Source organism: Hoplias malabaricus, chromosome 4 (genome assembly GCF_029633855.1).
Source record: "Hoplias malabaricus isolate fHopMal1 chromosome 4, fHopMal1.hap1, whole genome shotgun sequence".
Classification (NCBI taxonomy): domain Eukaryota; kingdom Metazoa; phylum Chordata; class Actinopteri; order Characiformes; family Erythrinidae; genus Hoplias; species Hoplias malabaricus.
Genome location: NC_089803.1, coordinates 44,174,500 through 44,191,742, shown reverse-complemented (window position 1 = coordinate 44,191,742; position 17,243 = coordinate 44,174,500). Strand labels below are relative to the sequence as shown.

Sequence of the window (17,243 nt, the reverse complement as noted above, 5' to 3'; positions counted from 1 at the left end):
TTACAGTACTTGTGTGTGCGAAGGGTTAAACTCTTCCCCTGTCTCACGCTCTGTTTATTTCTGGACGTGTGACGCAACGTCGCCCGTCCTCCGCGGCTACGTCACCGTGCACCTAGGCTGTGATAGGTCCTTGGCTACTGCTGTTGTTTCGGGTGGAGGGAGGGTGGGCTATATAAGGTGTTTGACCGTTCTCTTCTGCCCCGACTCTGCTGAAGGAAGTTTATACGTGGAAAGAGTGTGATAAACAGTGTGGTGGCTGTGGACACCGAGCTGTTCCTCTCTTTCCCCACTCGCTGTGTTTGATAAATGTTGAGCGGTGGCCCAGTGAAGCGCGCGCAGCCCGACGAAAATACTGACACCGAGCACGAACACCCCTCGCGCCGATCGCTCCGCGTGCCGCTCCTCCGTAGGCTCCAGCCTCCTCCATGCTCCGAGCCCGAGTCTCCATGAAGCCGGAGATCAGCGCCGCCGTAGGCTTTCTGTCCCGGTTCCTTCGGGTAAAGGGACACGTCAACGACCGACAGCTTCAGACCTTCAGCCAGACCCTTCAGGACATGCTCGCGGGTGAGATACAATCACACACAAGAAGTGTGAGGCCGTTACGGAGCTTTCCATTCGTTTTGTGGATACGTATACATAAACGCTACACTAATCATCGCATTACAACTAAAATTCCCTTGTAAATTCTTAATGTTTACGTCGTGGTTTTTAGTTTGTGGTCCCCACAAGGACCTCCCTAAAATGTGAGATTGTGAACAGGTTTTGGTCCCCACAACGTGATATATCCATGTTACACACATAAAAACACGAGCCACTGTTTCAAAATGGATTCTCGGTTCAGCCTGAAGAATTTACTTCTTGGTAACAATCAAGTTTAACAGCGTTGATAAAATGATAGCATACAATACAACAACAAAAATCAATTTAGTAATGGGCTACATTGCTTAAAATCTCAGACTCTTCAAGCCAACTTCTGCCGTGTAATCTGTGGTTTTGTTGGGAGAAGACAATAACTCTAGAGGTGGACATGGTACAAAATGTAGATAATATGCCCATCAACATTTTCAGCCATACTCGCTTTGTGAATTAAGACGGGACGGACAAACATCTTTCAGCTTTCACATTTTAAACTCAATAACTCGAGCGATTTGGCCCTAATCCCAGATACGGTGAAATGCGCTTTTCTTATGTCAGAAAACAAACGGCTAATTAGTGTTCAACTTCGAACGACAACCAGGATACGCTTAGAAAAGCAGAGGTTGCCGTAGATTACCTACATTTTGCACAGTATCTCCGTATCGTATTTCCCACAAAGGCCAAGAGGAGAGCGCTCTGTTGTCGAAAGTAGGCCAGCAGCTGTTGGCGGTTTTTGTTGTTGTTGTCCACGGAGTGGGAAACGGGCTGTAGTTCGTTAAGCGCAGTTTTTTCAGAGACATGTTTCAGTTAAACTGGATGAAGGACTGGAATTATGTAACACTGAGCTCCCACTCAACGACTGAATACCCTCACACGCTGGGAGTCGGTGAAATTTATACTTTAAACATTAATAATCATAACCCATCTCACGTTGGTTTGAGGCGACGTTTCTCAGCGACTGACAAATTCCTCACAACAGCGTGGTTTGAAACGTTGAAAAATGACTTGAAATATTGATGTAAATCGTATGAGACAGTAATAAGTGTCACGTTTGCTTTTTGTTTTTAAATAGTCACAAGTTAACCAATATTTTTACTGTTTACTGTACTACTTATTTATTGTACATTAATTTTAAAATGATTTAATTATGTTAGGCACAATATATTTTATATTTGCAAGACAAACATGATGATAGCTGGTTTAAACTCAAGATTTGCCCATTTCTTTAACGAAAAGGAGAAGCAGAATGAAGTAAATTTTATTTATATATATATATATATATATATATATATATATATATATATATATATATATAATTTCAGCAGTTACACAATATTTTCTACTATACTGAAACCTAATATGCACAAGAAAAAGGTTTTCGTTGAGCACAAATGCTAACACAATGCACTTTTATACCTGGTTGAAAGGACATGCATTGTAAACCCCAGATTTCTGTACACAGATGCTCTATTTCCTTTTTCCAGTAATGTTTCTGTATTTACAGTTTTTAACTGCCTCCATTTTATTTAATTCATGAGCAATGGCAAGTGTTTGTAAACAGCTGCACTTGTGGCTGCTCTCATACAAAATGGCTGCAGCGGGGAAAGGGGAGGAATCGTTACAAGTTTCAGTCAGGGGGAAGGGTGGACATAAAACCCAAAGGCAGTTTTAACATGCCTTTCAATCTTTCCTTTCTGTTTCTCTGTCATTGCTGCTATTTGATTGTTACACTCACTGCAGAAGTGTCAGATTAATCATGAATATCAACAACATGCTGTACATGAAGGGGAAAGCCAGCATTCCAGATATTCTCACGAATAACAAGCACTTTGTTATAATTTACGTATAAAAGGTATTTATGAAACCAGGGCGATATATTGACATGTAAACATTTTAAATGCTAAACTAAATCTTGCTTTTGTTCAATTTGTTATGTATGATTATATTATAATAAGTTGAAGTAAAATCCATGTGATCCTCCTTTTTGTTCCAGGTTATTAAAATAGAGCTTAGTGTCTCTTTTTATTTTACACAGCAGGCATTATTTAACCCACATCTACAGGTGGCCTGTGCGACCTGGCCTATTTCAGGCCTTTGTAAAGCCATGGGCCATCCCGTTGCCCCTTATCCGTTTCCTCAAATCCAGTTCTGGCCCAAAGAGTTTGTGTGGGGCGGGGGGACGACTCATTTGAGCTCAATATAATAGAAGGGACCTTCACAGATAACTTTGTAGGCCTGTGTATTTATCACTATAACAGACACATGATTTGAACAGTCTTGCACTTCACAATGCTTACAATTATCAACTTCTGTATGTTGGTAAATATTTGTATGTCATTGTGGCACAGCTGTGTGGGTTTTTTTTTTTTTTTTTTTTTTTTTTTTTTTTAAATAATCCTATGTGGTAATTTGATCAAGCTTATCTGGCCGTCTTGTTTTGGTGAGCAGCTGGTTAAACTGGCTCTCTTTAAGAGCAGAGCTCCTCCCCTACAGCTGCTCTGCCAGGGCCTGAACCTTTTGCTCTTGTTGTTCAGCACCATCAATTGAGGACTTTGTGACGCTTGGGCCAAAAGGGGATTGTGCAATCAAATGGCCCTGTCCTTGTGTCACGTAGCTCTTGTGGGGAGGTAGTTTATGACTGTTTATTAGCACTTTAACATTATTCCCTCAGACTCTGACCCATGTTTTATCTGTAAAAGTAATTTAAAAAAAAAAAAAAAAAAAAAAAAAGTATATGAAGTGTATGGGCAGGTATGTTTGCAAGTGTGCATGTGTGTAAACTTTGGTTGTTGAAGTATTGCTTTTAATGTTGATTTTTCTGTGTAAAAGCCTTCTTTCATCATGTTTGATAGTGATTTACTAAGCCAATGGTTCGTTAACATTTTCTGCAGTGCCCACCTCCTTTTGTAGATGAGAATATTTTTGAAACTACAATGCTGCAGAGATGTACATGTCTTTTTGATTCTGAACCTCACTGGAATTTATTTTAAACATTCAAATTTTCAAAACTACAACTTCATAGTGCACAAAATAAGTGGGGGGGGGAAATCACCATTACAATGGAAATATTACAAGCTGCACTCTGCTGCTATAGATTACTAAGCTAATATTTAAATTTTATTTTTATCAGTAATAACTCCTTTTATTTATTTTTAAATATAATGAAATAACCATCGATTTTATTTCTCTCCACAGAGCAATACAAACACCATTGGTTCCCTGACCGTCCATGTAAGGGTTCAGGCTACCGCTGTATCCGCATCAACCACAAGATGGACCCTCTGGTGGGGCAGGCAGGCCTGCGCATTGGCTTGAGCATCCAACAGCTGTACCTGCTTCTACCCAGTGAGCTGACACTCTGGGTTGACCCTTTCGAGGTGTCCTATCGAATCGGCGAAGATGGCTCCATCTGTGTTCTCTACGAGTCACAGCCCATGGCTAACGTCAATAACAGCGCCTCCACTGGAACCAGCAACAGCTCCCTGGTGGACAGTCATATCAGCTGCAAAGAGGAACTGCTGGTGCTGGGTCGATCCAGCCCGGCCAAACCATATATGATGACCGTGTCCAGCTAAAGGACCTGTGCCTGGTTGTTTTTTTAAAATAACTACACGAAATAAGGAAAAAAATCGAAAAAGGAGAGAAAAAAAGCAGAGGATATGGCCTAGTGTTCAGGTGATGGAAACCTCGTAGGTTTAATCTCGCTCATTCGGTTTGTCTGTTCTGTCTTGTGTTGGATATACCAGAGGCTCAGACCCTGGGGCAGCTATGAAGACCATTTCCCACCCTCCCCCTCTTTTTTTTATTATTTTTTTTTTTTTTACTGGAGTGACTGGTCGGACTGGGGGTTTTTATTCTCAAATCTTTGATGTTGACTTTGCACTTTTTTCCTCACGCCGTTTATTTCATCTCACTGCCACCAATGCAGCCCCCTCTAAATGTAGGCTTTCTGAAGCTCAGACATGACGGCAGTTGCATCAGTGCTGAGGGGGTTACCTCTAAGAGCCTCTTTGGGTTTTTTTTTTTTTTTTTTAAAGCTCATGTGTTTTTTGGACCACAAGGCACTTTTCCCACCTCTCTTCCCTCCCCTTCCGTCTCTGTCTGATGCACTGCTGTTGCCAACTTTGACCGCTTCTACTGGGCTTCAGTTTGACCTGCCTAAACCTCTATGCTAGTGATGTGGAATGCCTGTGCCTGTCATGGCTGTTGTTCTAGACACCATGACAGAAATGTACTCTTAGCTTCCTTTTAGGATGAATGTTATTTAAAAACATCAATTTGAGTTACATAAGCCCTTTTACTGTCACACCAAAAAAGATGTAGCGTAGCTGTCCAGGTCTCATAACAGGCACTACTGTTAGAAATACATTGAATGCACTTTCAACATTTTAGAATCATGCGGGATGTTCATCAACCACATTCCAACTTTGAATGTCCCATCATGCCATTTTCAAAATAATGTTTTGGCTGCATTTGAAGCATAGCACATTTTATGGATTATGTTTCATCTTTAGAAAACTGAATGGAGTGCTTTTGTTTCAGACGAAGGGCCCACATCCTGACAACACTGTAAAACAAAAGTGGTCTTAGGGTGCAAGAGCGCATGGATTATGTTATCTGCAGTGATTTTAGGGAAACTGGCCTTGGTTTGTATCTCTTTGTGGTGCAGTTCTAAATTTCCAACCATTTTAGACACAGACTAGTTGTTCAAGAGTATCTCTTGCTTTTGTGACTTTTATTTATTTCTTTTTTTTTTTTTTAAGCAAAATGTCAGGGAGATCTGCATTCTAGACAGAGGTCTGGCTGGCCTGGAAGCACTGTGTGTATGTTGTGTGTGGGTGTGTATGTATGCAGAGGGAAAGAGAACCACCTTGTATTGAGTGTTACTCCTGAACTATTCCAAACCTCAGAACACACAGGTCTGGGCTAGAGTCCACTACTGTGTCTCTGAGAGGGGAAGGAAAGAGGTTTTGTTTTGTTTTCCTGTGTTTTCTCACACAGCACACTGAAGCACAGGGCTCCTAGGGCCAGAGGCTCAGAGACAAAAGCGCCAGCTACCCCCCACCTCAGCTCGGAGCGCACAGTGACACATATCATCCCTCTCTTCAGGCTGAGTGGAGGGGGGGGGGTCAAACACCAGTCCAGGGCAGCTAAATCCCTCCAAATGACCCCCCCCCCACCACTGTCTATAAACTTAAAAAAAAACAGCTGAGAAGGAGAGGCCAGCCAGCACACATACGCTTTAGTGCGCTCCATACTCCACTGAGCCTTACTGAGGGTGAGAGATGGAGAGAATGGAGTTTAATGGTACCTCCTAGCCTCTGGTCATGGTGCTGCTGATGGATTCATGTTGAATCTGTTTATATGCGATCAGATATGAACTAGTGTGTTTGTGCACTTGAGTGGGGGAAGGTCAGGTCAGTCTACAGGGAGATGGGCTGTGTGTCTGTGTGCGCATGCATAAAGGCGTTCTGGCCTTAGCTCTTAAGCTGCTGAGGCAGGGTGCTGATGATCAGTCCTGTATATGTGCTAATGCCTTTGACCCGAGAGGATCATGGGTGATGAAGCCAGGTTTTGATGCACTGTTCTCCCTCCTGTCTCAATCCCTTTTTGTCCTCTCCCTCTGATGGTGCTCACCTGTGGCTGAGACGTCATTCTACTTGTTGGACAGCAGCACACATCTGTTAATTCTTGTTTTCAGCTCATGCTGATGCAGTTACACATAGCAAGATGAAGCCACGCTTATGCTTCTGACACTATCACAAGGCTTACTCAAGGCAAGATAAGCCCGTGCTTTTGGGCACGGTCCTCTGTCTTGCTTTTCAGAAGGCATGCTTAAACTCAGACAGGCATCACTCTGCCCCTGATTCTTCAGAGGTTTTTATATTAAGAGCGTTTTACAACCCTCTGGTGATCTTAACCAAATTAGAATGGACAACGCGAATGTTTTAGACCTACGATATCTATATAACATTTTTTTAAAATTTTTTTGGGAAATACTACTTGTCCGCTTCCCCCTTGATTGAGACTCATTTGAGTTCAGTTCAGCCTTGGTGCAAATAGGTTTCAGTAATATCTTTTTAAAGTGTTTTTTTGGATAGTCAGAGGAAAGAGCACATACAATGCACTAATATGTTAACTTTGAAGTTATGTGATGTTGAGATGTAAAAAGTCTCAACAGGAATGTATTGCCAAACTCAGGCTTTAGACATTCAACAAAACCCTTAACAGAGAAGTGCATGTTAAGATGTGAAAAACAGAAGGGAATTTATTTGGTTTGTTTCTTGTCAATCTTTTTTACGCAACCGCTAGAATTATTGTCACTTTCACGTTTGGGGTGTTTTCCGTATTTGTAGAATGTATTGTAATTGTACAACATGGTAGAATGCATACATAACATTACACATTGAAAGTGCCAATAATTATATTTTGAAGTGTCTAGGTATTTTCCTTTTTGTATTTCATATTTTAACAGATTGCTCTTTGATAAGTGAAGCCATTTGTGTCAGGAGTGTTGGCGAGGACCAAAGTTAGTTTCCATGCTCTGTGCTGATACTTATCCTTTGATTTTTTTTTTTTTTTTTTTCATTTTTTTTTTACTTAAACATAAAAAAACCTAGAAAAAAAACCCAAGCTACCCAAGATGAAAAGCTGTCTCTATATTGTGATCTCCTGTCAGTACATCTTTTATTGTATTTTCCTTTTCTTTTCCTTGGGTATGTTGTAATGAACTGCTGTAAATTTGTACAGTTCATGTAAATTGATTGTGCGGAAGTTGTACAGATTTCTATATTTTGGAAGAAAAGGTTTTTTTTTTTTTTCCTCTGTATTAAAAGATTTCCTATCTTGGCAATGTTTCCCAGAAGACATGGTCTTTTTTACTATTATAAACATTTTATAATTCATTTTCTCCAGTGTGTATACTCGCCCCTCTTCTTTGAAAGCAGCAGAAATGTAGGGTCAGGACATGCTTTGAAGGAAATGGCACCATTCTTTTTAAGGCTGTTCTCAGGAGAAAACAAGTCAGACAGCAGGGTGTGGATGTGAAAAGCTAGAGAAGTTTAGCTCACCTCAGCATAGGCTTTACACAATGAGCATCTTCTGTATACCAACAGTTAACAAGTAAGAGTTGAGCTGCCTTTGGAAGACTGAAGTTTTAAAGTAGAAACACTTAGCCATGGTAGTTACTGTTTTTGTGTATAATGCCTCTTCTAGCAGATTAAAAATACACACCACTTAGACATGTTAACATAACTTTTAATGTATGAAATTTAAAATGTTTTAAATCTTCCTTAACCAGTACACAATCGTTATAGAATAGTTGTTTTACCTATGCTTTTATGAAAGCCCAAATTCATAATGAATGCATTTTATATATATATATGACTTCAACCCCTTCATTTTGCTGTGAGCCTTCATGCTATTCAAGGGGTTTAAACGGGCAGCTGTCACAATAGCAAGCTACCCTCTTTGTTTTAATGGAAAATCTTTCTCTTAAGCTTTCATCTCAAAATAGCAGCGTGTCTTTGCGCCAGCAGCATCAGCACATCAAACAGCACACAGAGGCGTGAAGCCTGTTCTGCACATGCGCACTGCAAAGCGCTGAGTCGTGTGAAAAACAGTGGGCGGATTAAAATGCGCTGTTTGCAGGCCTCTGATTCTTCAGGCTGTGTAAGAAAAGATTGCTCACACACAGCTAGTGAGAGATATTGTATGTTCATTGGAAGTATGGTTACATTTGACTGCTTGTTTCATGAATTAAATCAAGTAGGCTACCTGCACAACTCAAAATGGGTAGAATCAATTTCGGAAAAACAGCGGTGTTGACATCCCCCTAGAAAGGCAACAGTTTATAGTTTATCTATCTCCTTATCTAGTTGTAATAAAAAACCCAAAATTCAGAAGATGTTTCCTCACTGTTTGCTGCTCTGTCTATTCGAGTACTGGAAACTGGTCTAATATGTTTACAAATCCACAGTCTTAAAAAGTTAAAAAAAAAAAAAAAACTGTCCGGTATGCTAGGCTTTCCCTCTCTCATGGCAGAGAAATTGCATCTGGAGTTTTTAAGACAACGGAGAGAAGACCAAACGTTGAAAACCATAAACCCAGATGAGGTTATTGCTCTTTTCCTACTTCACAGGTGCGTAATATTGTCTTTTTTTGCTGTTTCAGATCACTTAAGGTGGAAATGTCTCCAAACATGAGTCTGCTAACTGCATTACCAAAATTGCTAAACAAGTCAAATTACAAAAGAGTTTCTGTAGTAATTCAAACAGTAAATAAACATTTACTGACTAGTTAAACTTCAGCCACATACAAACAACAGTCATTTTTGTATCCCTCAATTATACTGTTACACCTTAAAAGGCACTGGGCTTCTGACCTTAAACAATGAGAGTTCTGTGTTTCCCTCACAACTGACATTCTGTTTAAATGTCAAATCTATAAATTTTGAGCAAAACCAAAGCCATCAATGAGCTGAAACTCAAAATCAAACAATTAAATCTTGCAAAATATACCTAAGGTTAGTGCCAATCTCACACTGAGTTTTCTGCGAAATGTTTCCTCATGCTTCACCTGTGGCTTAGGCCATGCCAAACACTCGGGCCATTTCAGCGGCTCTGCCAAACATTTGAATTTAAACTGCTTTTGGGGATTGAGTCAGGAAACTCTTACTAATCTATTTTCCACTGAGTGCTAAACATGACAAATATTTAAAAAAAATGCCAGAGGCATACTGAGAACCATTTAGAATTCAATAATCTGCAGAAATTAATTGTAATAAGCACGTGGGAGCTACCAATATGCTTTCTCTGCACAGCCATATGTCAGTTTACTTCTGCAGAGCTACAGTTCAGAAATGATAAGTTATGTAACGACATGCAGAAGATCGCTCTGCATTGAAATGAAATTACTGCTAATAAGGCAATATCTGCATAGAGAAGCAAAATCTGCTTCAGCCCAACATAAGAATAGTTAGCTAGTTTTGTTCATAGAACCATCTATATAGTCACCTAAAGCTTGTTTGTTAATAAGCCTGGAATTTCAAGGGGCTGTTATGAAAATGATAAAAGGAACACACATATTAGCGATGATCTGCATTGAAATGATCAGGGAATGCAGACTGTGGTCCAAATCATGATGTAGACAGTAGTCTATAAATTTTGTTTTGATGAAGTCAGCTCTGTTTGTGATTGCCTTGTGCTTCTTTTCATGCCTTAAGTCTGTGTTTTCCAGGTTTAGAAATATATATATATAAAAAAAAACTTTCTCGTACTCTTGCCTTCTGGACTTGCTAAACCAATGTTGACTGATTTTTAACTGATTTCTTGCAGAGATGTTTTTGGCTAGCCACAGAGTATAGAATGCTTCCTGGAAACTATCTTGGCATTTATTGTAAACACATGATTCTGAAATCCAGTAAAAAAAAAAAAAAAACACATGCAGAGAACACTTAATTCAAAACCCCTATGTTGCTAAATAAAAAAAAGGGTACTAATATATATTGCATAGCATTAGGCAAATTAACTGATATCTAATAATTAATAACTGAAAATGAATTAGTATTTTTGTTGGTCTCGGAGCAAGAAATCAAAGTTGATCATGTTTATCAGCTTATGGTGGAAATGCAGACTGGCTTGTGGATGATGATCTTGTTTTGTGATCTTGATGTCTTCTAGCATGATATACTTCTGCATGCTTCAGCATTATTCTACAGTCTTGTCTCTTAAGATTTAACAAGGTTTTGGTGCATGTATCAAGCTTGTTGCTGTGTCCATGATATGTGGGCTTAGATTGTTAAGTGCCAGTAGACATGGCACTATAACATAATCAGTGTTTGGACTCACTATGATACCAGATTGGATCCAGAAAAGTCCTTTCAAAAGTTGGATGTAACTGAAAGTAGCACACTGGCAGAGGAGGTCTATACTCTCTTTAAAGCACTTTCTTCATAACAATGTTTACACATATCTTTGCTGTCCAAAGAAAACCATGTTTCTCCAGAATCGTAGCTTTACAGGAGAAGGAAAGAAACCTTAAATTTTAATGAAAGTCAATGTAAACAGATGTAAACAGAAATTTTCACAGTGTGAGAAGGACAGTTGCTGTGTTCAAATGATATAGTAAACTAAAATTGACACAAATGGAGATACATGTTTTTCCTTGGATATTGGTGATATTTATATAATTTTCCCCTTACCTCAAATGTGTAGTTGATCATCCAAGACATGTTTTGTGTCTGAAATTTGCTTTTTTTAAATTGCTTTTAGATTATTTAATTTATTTAATGAGGCCATTTCAACTAACAGCTAACACTAATTTATAATCAACCAATTTGCCTGCCTGAATCTTTAAACACTTTCATCACATAGGTTTTCCTATGTTATTTCCAACACACTGAAATACTGTAATTCATAAAACTGGACAAGAGTATATCACACAGCTAAACAGTTAGTGGCATCTATCCTGCTGCCTGAGTGTTGAATGTTTTTTGTCCATTTTACATCCAGAGTGTGGATTGCTTTTCATTGTGATACTGCACCAAATTTAGGCTTCCTTTGTGGGACTCAAGATGGCTGTAATTGTGAGCAGCAAACAGGCAGAGAGGGACAACAGATCTGCTGCAGCTGTTCTCCACCTATAATGAGGGTCATTCTACTCCTGATGAGAGATGCCTTTTATTGTGTTGCCTGCGTGTTTACTGGCAGGTCTGTGTGAGTATATATATATATATATATATATATCAGTCCGTATTATACTATGGCCAAATGAAACCGGCTCATCCTGCTATTCTTCTAAATGTAAATGTATCAATAAATATTTAGCTTTTTTTGCAGTAGCAGCATCTACTTTTCTTGGAAGGCTTACCTCTTGATGTTGGAACAATGTGACGATTTGAATGCACTGAATCAAAAGAGAATTGGTTAGGGGTAGGTCCTGTTTAGTTCTTGACGACAAACACTACTCTAACTGATTTCAGTACTAATGGATGAAGCTACATCTCTCCAGAGCATGCATGTCCACTGCCCCCCAGGCCAATGCTGGATGTGTTTTATTGTTTTTTATAAATATATATCCCTCTAGCATTTGGCCCTGGGCCTGGTGAAATAGCTGTGGCTGACTCTAGTGTTTGCCAGTCATTTCACAATTCTTTTTAATAGAGATTAGCTGAAGCATTGTGTGTTCAGGTGAATGCATTTGGCAGTAATCACAGCATTAAAGTAGTGGCGTTCACTCATTATAAGGAGTGTCCACAAATGTTTGGCCATATAGTGTATATGTGTATAGGATCTTTCAGTGTGTTGATTTAACAACACTATTGTGGTGTATATCTTTGTGTCCTCACTGTTTTTGTATCAAGACATGTTTGTACGTGTGTGTGTGTGTGTATATGTGGTCTGGTGCAGGTTCCTGTATATGCATGTGTGTATCCATGCACATGTGACACAGTTGCTTGACAGGTTCCTTTGTTATGTTGGCTGTGACCCTGTGGGTTTTCTGTGTGTTTTTCTCCCCCCTGCTTGATGCTACAAAAAGTGGAGCTGGGAGAATGCAGTTGTGAGAAAGTACATCTACTTAGCTCATGGCATGGTGTGGGCTACATGCATTTTTAAGCATTCCTTAGGTGTTGTTTATGCTGCTTTCACATGCTCGTTTCATGCTCCTGTTTTTTTCCTAATTGTGAAGCCATAATGTAACTAACTTTAATCTACTGTAAAAACCTAATAAGTATTTTGAACAAGTTAAAAGTGTGGAGCATATCAGACAATTCTGAATATTTTGGAAAATCTGTTTTAACAGCTAATGTTACCTATTTAAGTAGCTAGATGTACAAAACCAAATTCCAAAAATGTTGAGATGCTGTGCAAAATAATAAAAGAAAAAATGCAGTAATGTTGCAGACAATTCATTAATATATTTTTTCATTCAGTGACAGATCAGTACTACTTTATCACCCAGACCCTTTTACTAAGAAGCCATGCTGCTGTAATCCATGCATGTGGACTGGCCTTTTCTTACTGAAATAAGTAAGGCCTTCTCTGAAAAACCTTTATATTTTGTAATGGATTACAAGAGCTTTAACAGCTGTGCAAATCTGATAAACCTTATTAAATTTTAACCTGACAAAATGTTTGTGTAATCTTGCACATATTTACCAGTGTTTGTTCCTTGTCCCTGTGTTTCTGTAATGCCATATTGGCATAAAAAAAAACTGTTGAAACTGAAAAATTAATAAGTCTTTGTACTGTTTTTACAGAAGAAAATACCCAAATTCCACCAGGGTCCAAGTAAATAAAATGTTGACCAAAACACAAAGAGGAAGTGAGAGAATGAATCATACCCACGTTATTTCATGATGGTCTAAAAAAGGAAAAAAAAAAAGATTTCCTCTCACTATGTGGCATCTTAATACAAGAAGGGAGTAGATGTGTATTATTTAACACCTCCTTATCAGCATCCATTATTAAATATTAAACCTACATCCAAGTTCAAATTTTTGCTTATTTATTTTTAAACTATTGTGGTTACCTTTTCATTTTATCTTTTACTGATGTCTAATCAACTTGATACTCAAATGACAAGAAAACTTCTCTGTTCAGAGTCTGAACTGTAATAATAACCCCCAGGAACATTTATGTGCAACATTTAGTCCAAAAAACACGAGAGTAGCATTAACATAAACCCTCTTTTTGCCAATTTGCAGAGAAGACAAAAGATATATTGGCAATAAGATATTTGTGCCCTAAACAAAATTGTGGGAAAGTGCAGACGTTGCATTTAAAATGTAATTCCCCAGACATAAATGGCATTAAGTGTGTAGGTGATTTTCATATTATGTGTGAGAGATAAGAAACTATACACTGGTACCTGGTTTTTCTATCCGCATCTTATTGTGCAAACTGTTAGGAGGGTTGTGGACTGCTGAGGCCTGTGGAGGCGATAGCAGGGTTATGTGGACACCACCAGCTGTACTGACAGAACCTGGGCTATTCAGAAGGTGGGTATGTCAGAAACAGTGATAAGAATCTCCCCTTTTTAGAGCAGCTCTCTTTTTATGGAACTGGTTTGCTTCATACAGGAGAAACCCCAGAGTATGCTAGAAAATTCCACATTGTGGGTTTTTTCCCTCACTATTTCTTTTAAGGAACACAAGGAACGCTCAGGCGAAAGCAGTGCTCTGGTGTTTTCTCCGTCTTGCCACTTTAAAGGTCAGTGGCCTGTGGTATGTTGGGGCCAAAAGCTGACTCAGAAAAAGTTCCAAAATGGAAGAGGCAGAGAGAGAAAAAAAAAAGAAAAAACTACAGTGGAGATATCTGAATCATTCACTTTTCAATAAATGCTGTTCACAATTCAATAAATACTGCAATTAGCCTAGCATTTACTTTGAGACAAATATTTACATTGTGGAGTTTTGAGAATGAGGAACTGAAATATGGGCCCACATAGCTTTGCACTCAGAGGGATAAAACAGTAAAAGTACATTTTATTTGTGAGATAAATGACATAAAAACAGATAAGGATGAACGACACGTTGAATGAATTTAACACGTGGCAAATTTAAAGCCCTCTGCTCATAAACACAAAACAACCACACATGCGATTGCAACTCTGCATGTTTCTGAGAAGTGAGAGAAAGTCAGCGCTTCAGCTGTTTCCTGTTTTCTGTTTGAGAACACCACAAAAAAGCGAACGAGTGAGAGAGAGAGAAACAGAGAGATACCATGTAAATAGAGGCTGAGCCACAAAGCTTTCCTGTGTACTTTTTGAGGCCTTCGGGGTTCCAGTAATGGCCTAGTTTAGCTATTGTCTCTAAGGCTGCCCATATCACCTAACCATATGCAGCACAAAGCACACAACACTGGCCATCACACCCTCCATATCACTTCTAATAAGAAACACGCCCACACGCTCCTACACAAGCCTACATACACAAAAACAAAGCCCTGTGTGTGTGCTCATGTGACTCACAATACCACGTATACTCCCAGCTGGTGTTTTTCTTCTTGACTGTGTTACATCCATCAGCGTTAGTGTCACTGCATACGTGCCACACATTCACCATGGCATCTACTATATGAGGGCTGAAGGAAGAGCCTATTGACTGACGCTGTAAATCCAGGCCTGGTTATGTAGACTCAGACAGATCAATATTTATTTAAAATGCGTGCACATTGTTCCCTCTGCTGTTATTCCTTCAGGCATTAGTGTAAACCTGTAACCTGTAAACTGTAACCGTAAATGTTATAAAACACAGGCTAAGAGAGTTTTTAATATTTTAATGTTCAGGCCTTTGGCTGTTTTTCATTCCAAAACAATGAACTCTAGTTATTGTATAATCCATCCAGACTCTACCAGGCTCTGCTGAATGTCACTTCCTTCACTGTCACAAATATGTGAGCAGATGAACTTTGTTTACTTTTATCACTCTTATCAATGCTGGACAAACAGAACATTAACTTGGGCAACCAGTGAATTATCTATTCATCCAAATTGTCCAGCTAAAGAAACTGATACAGAAGTACAGCAGAGTCTTTATTTCCTGAAGTATAGCGGTTTTTAAATTTTTATTGTGTAAAGGTGGTCATTTAAACAGTTTCAAGCTTTATACAGACTGTGTTGACATATTGTCCAGGAAGGATGCTCCTAATTTAACATCCAGTATCATCCCCTTCACATGTAATAATTTTCTTTTTGTAAAAGATAGAATTATTAAGATAGAAAGAGAGAATTATCAATCTTGATTTTTGATATTTAGGCTGCCCAGCATGTTGCTTGTCAGGTTTTGTTTAATTTTTAAAAAAAATGTATTGATGTTGGGGAGGTTCTGTTGAAATAACTAAATGAGGGTCAATGTAAACATAGGCAGGCACTGTGGTGTGAAGTGCAGTTATTCAATCAGGTATTCTTTGAACAGTGTGCACTTGTGCTGATGCCATTTCTAAAATAATTGCTCGTTCTTCACATTTTGCTTTTAATTGGTGCCCCTAAATCTAAACCAAATACTTCAGGCTACTTTAAACCTAATCTTACTCTATTCTTAAGCCCAGTCCACAGGTATTCAGATATTTTTTAGAAACTCAGATTTTCCTCCCCATCCGGACATGAAAATTGTAGCATTATCATTCCAGTCCTGTAGGGGGCCTTAGTACTTCATTAAGACATGAAAACACCATGAAGCATAAGGGAAACAGAGGTTTAATCCCAAATCAGTCCATATTCCCTATGTAGTGCACTACGCAAGAATTTAGATCTTGATAGTGCATTATATGACAGAGTTTTAGGGCCACTGCATTGACAAAAAATAAAATAAAATAAGATTCCAAGGATAAAGTCTGAATTCTGAGAGTAATCTCAGAATAAATCTGAGAAAAAATTCCAGAATAATTGAGTAAAAATCTGTATAATTCTGAGAATAAAGTGAGAATATTAAGAGGAAAAACTGTTTTGGGTTATTATTTATTATAATATGTAGACACCATGTGCGCCATGAGTGAGTTGTGAAAGAAGCAGTCAGTGAAGTGAACAGAATTATTTATTAATATATCATCGACATGACAACCCCATCAATGCAGCCACCTGACTGTGATGCATCCATCTTTAGTTTGTTGTACAAGTCCATGAGCCGTAAGGCGATGGAGCCTCATGGGCACGCCGGAGTTCCACTTGCTCTGGATCCATCATTTTCCTGATCATTAATTGTATCCTGTGAAATTACATGCCCTTTTCTGAATAAGCGATTCAGGGTTTAAATACTAATCACAATTTGGTCCTGATGTGGAAGAGAACTGAATGTTTATTTCTATGACTTCAGCAACACGCTGCATTCCTCAATTATACTGTGGATGTGTCGGCCCCATTCTATGTGCAGCGAATTATTCCTAGATTATTCTCAGAAATCTGACTTTATTCTCTGAATTTTTTTTCAATGCCCTAAAACATTATATGTTTCTAATACAACATAATTTATATTTATTCATATGTCGGAATCTGAAATCTAGCGCCTAGTTGCATTGTAGTTTTACAACTTATGTAGCTCACTATATAGGGAATGAGAAGCTATTTAAATTTCAGCCGGAGACAGACACACTCTGAAAATGTCTTCAGAATTCTCCACATTGGAGAGCGTTTGCAAAACGTCTCTGGATTATTTGTGACTAATATTGTAGATAAACTGTAAAGTGTACTTGATAATGAGGGTGCTTGGTTAATGAACTCATCTATGAAAGATTTAACTAGAGGTGGGAAATGAATGAATGAATTTGAGTAGAGTTGTAGTGGTAGTTTTCAGTTGTAGAATTCAGGTATTGATGTTGGAATAGTGTTATTCTGCAACACAGCCCAGTGCTGGGAGGCTTCATACCTAATCTAGCCTACACTAGGCAATATGCATGCTGACCATAGGCTCATGTCCAGCTGCTCCAGTGTGTCCAGTTCCTTTTTGTGATTTCCTGTGGATTTTATACAATATTTGGTGTACCTTAACATAGGCAAATACGCTGATTTTAATAATATAACCATATGGGTGTGTGCTGTATACAGTGGTAAAGTGAATTGTGCAAGAATACCTACAGAACTGAAAAACAGATAAGAATGCATAATCTGAA

General features: G+C 38.7%; 1 protein-coding gene across 1 annotated transcript; it reads left to right on the top strand.

The window, feature by feature from the left end:
* Positions 1-213: 213 nt before the first annotated feature.
* On the top strand, positions 214-7,485 carry btg1 (B-cell translocation gene 1, anti-proliferative). The gene is made up of 2 exons (XM_066668287.1): positions 214-564; positions 3,832-7,485. Exons 1-2 carry the CDS (start codon positions 426-428, stop codon positions 4,209-4,211), a joined length of 519 nt encoding a protein of 172 aa, XP_066524384.1. The 5' UTR covers positions 214-425; the 3' UTR covers positions 4,212-7,485.
* The last annotated feature ends 9,758 nt before the right edge of the window (positions 7,486-17,243 follow it).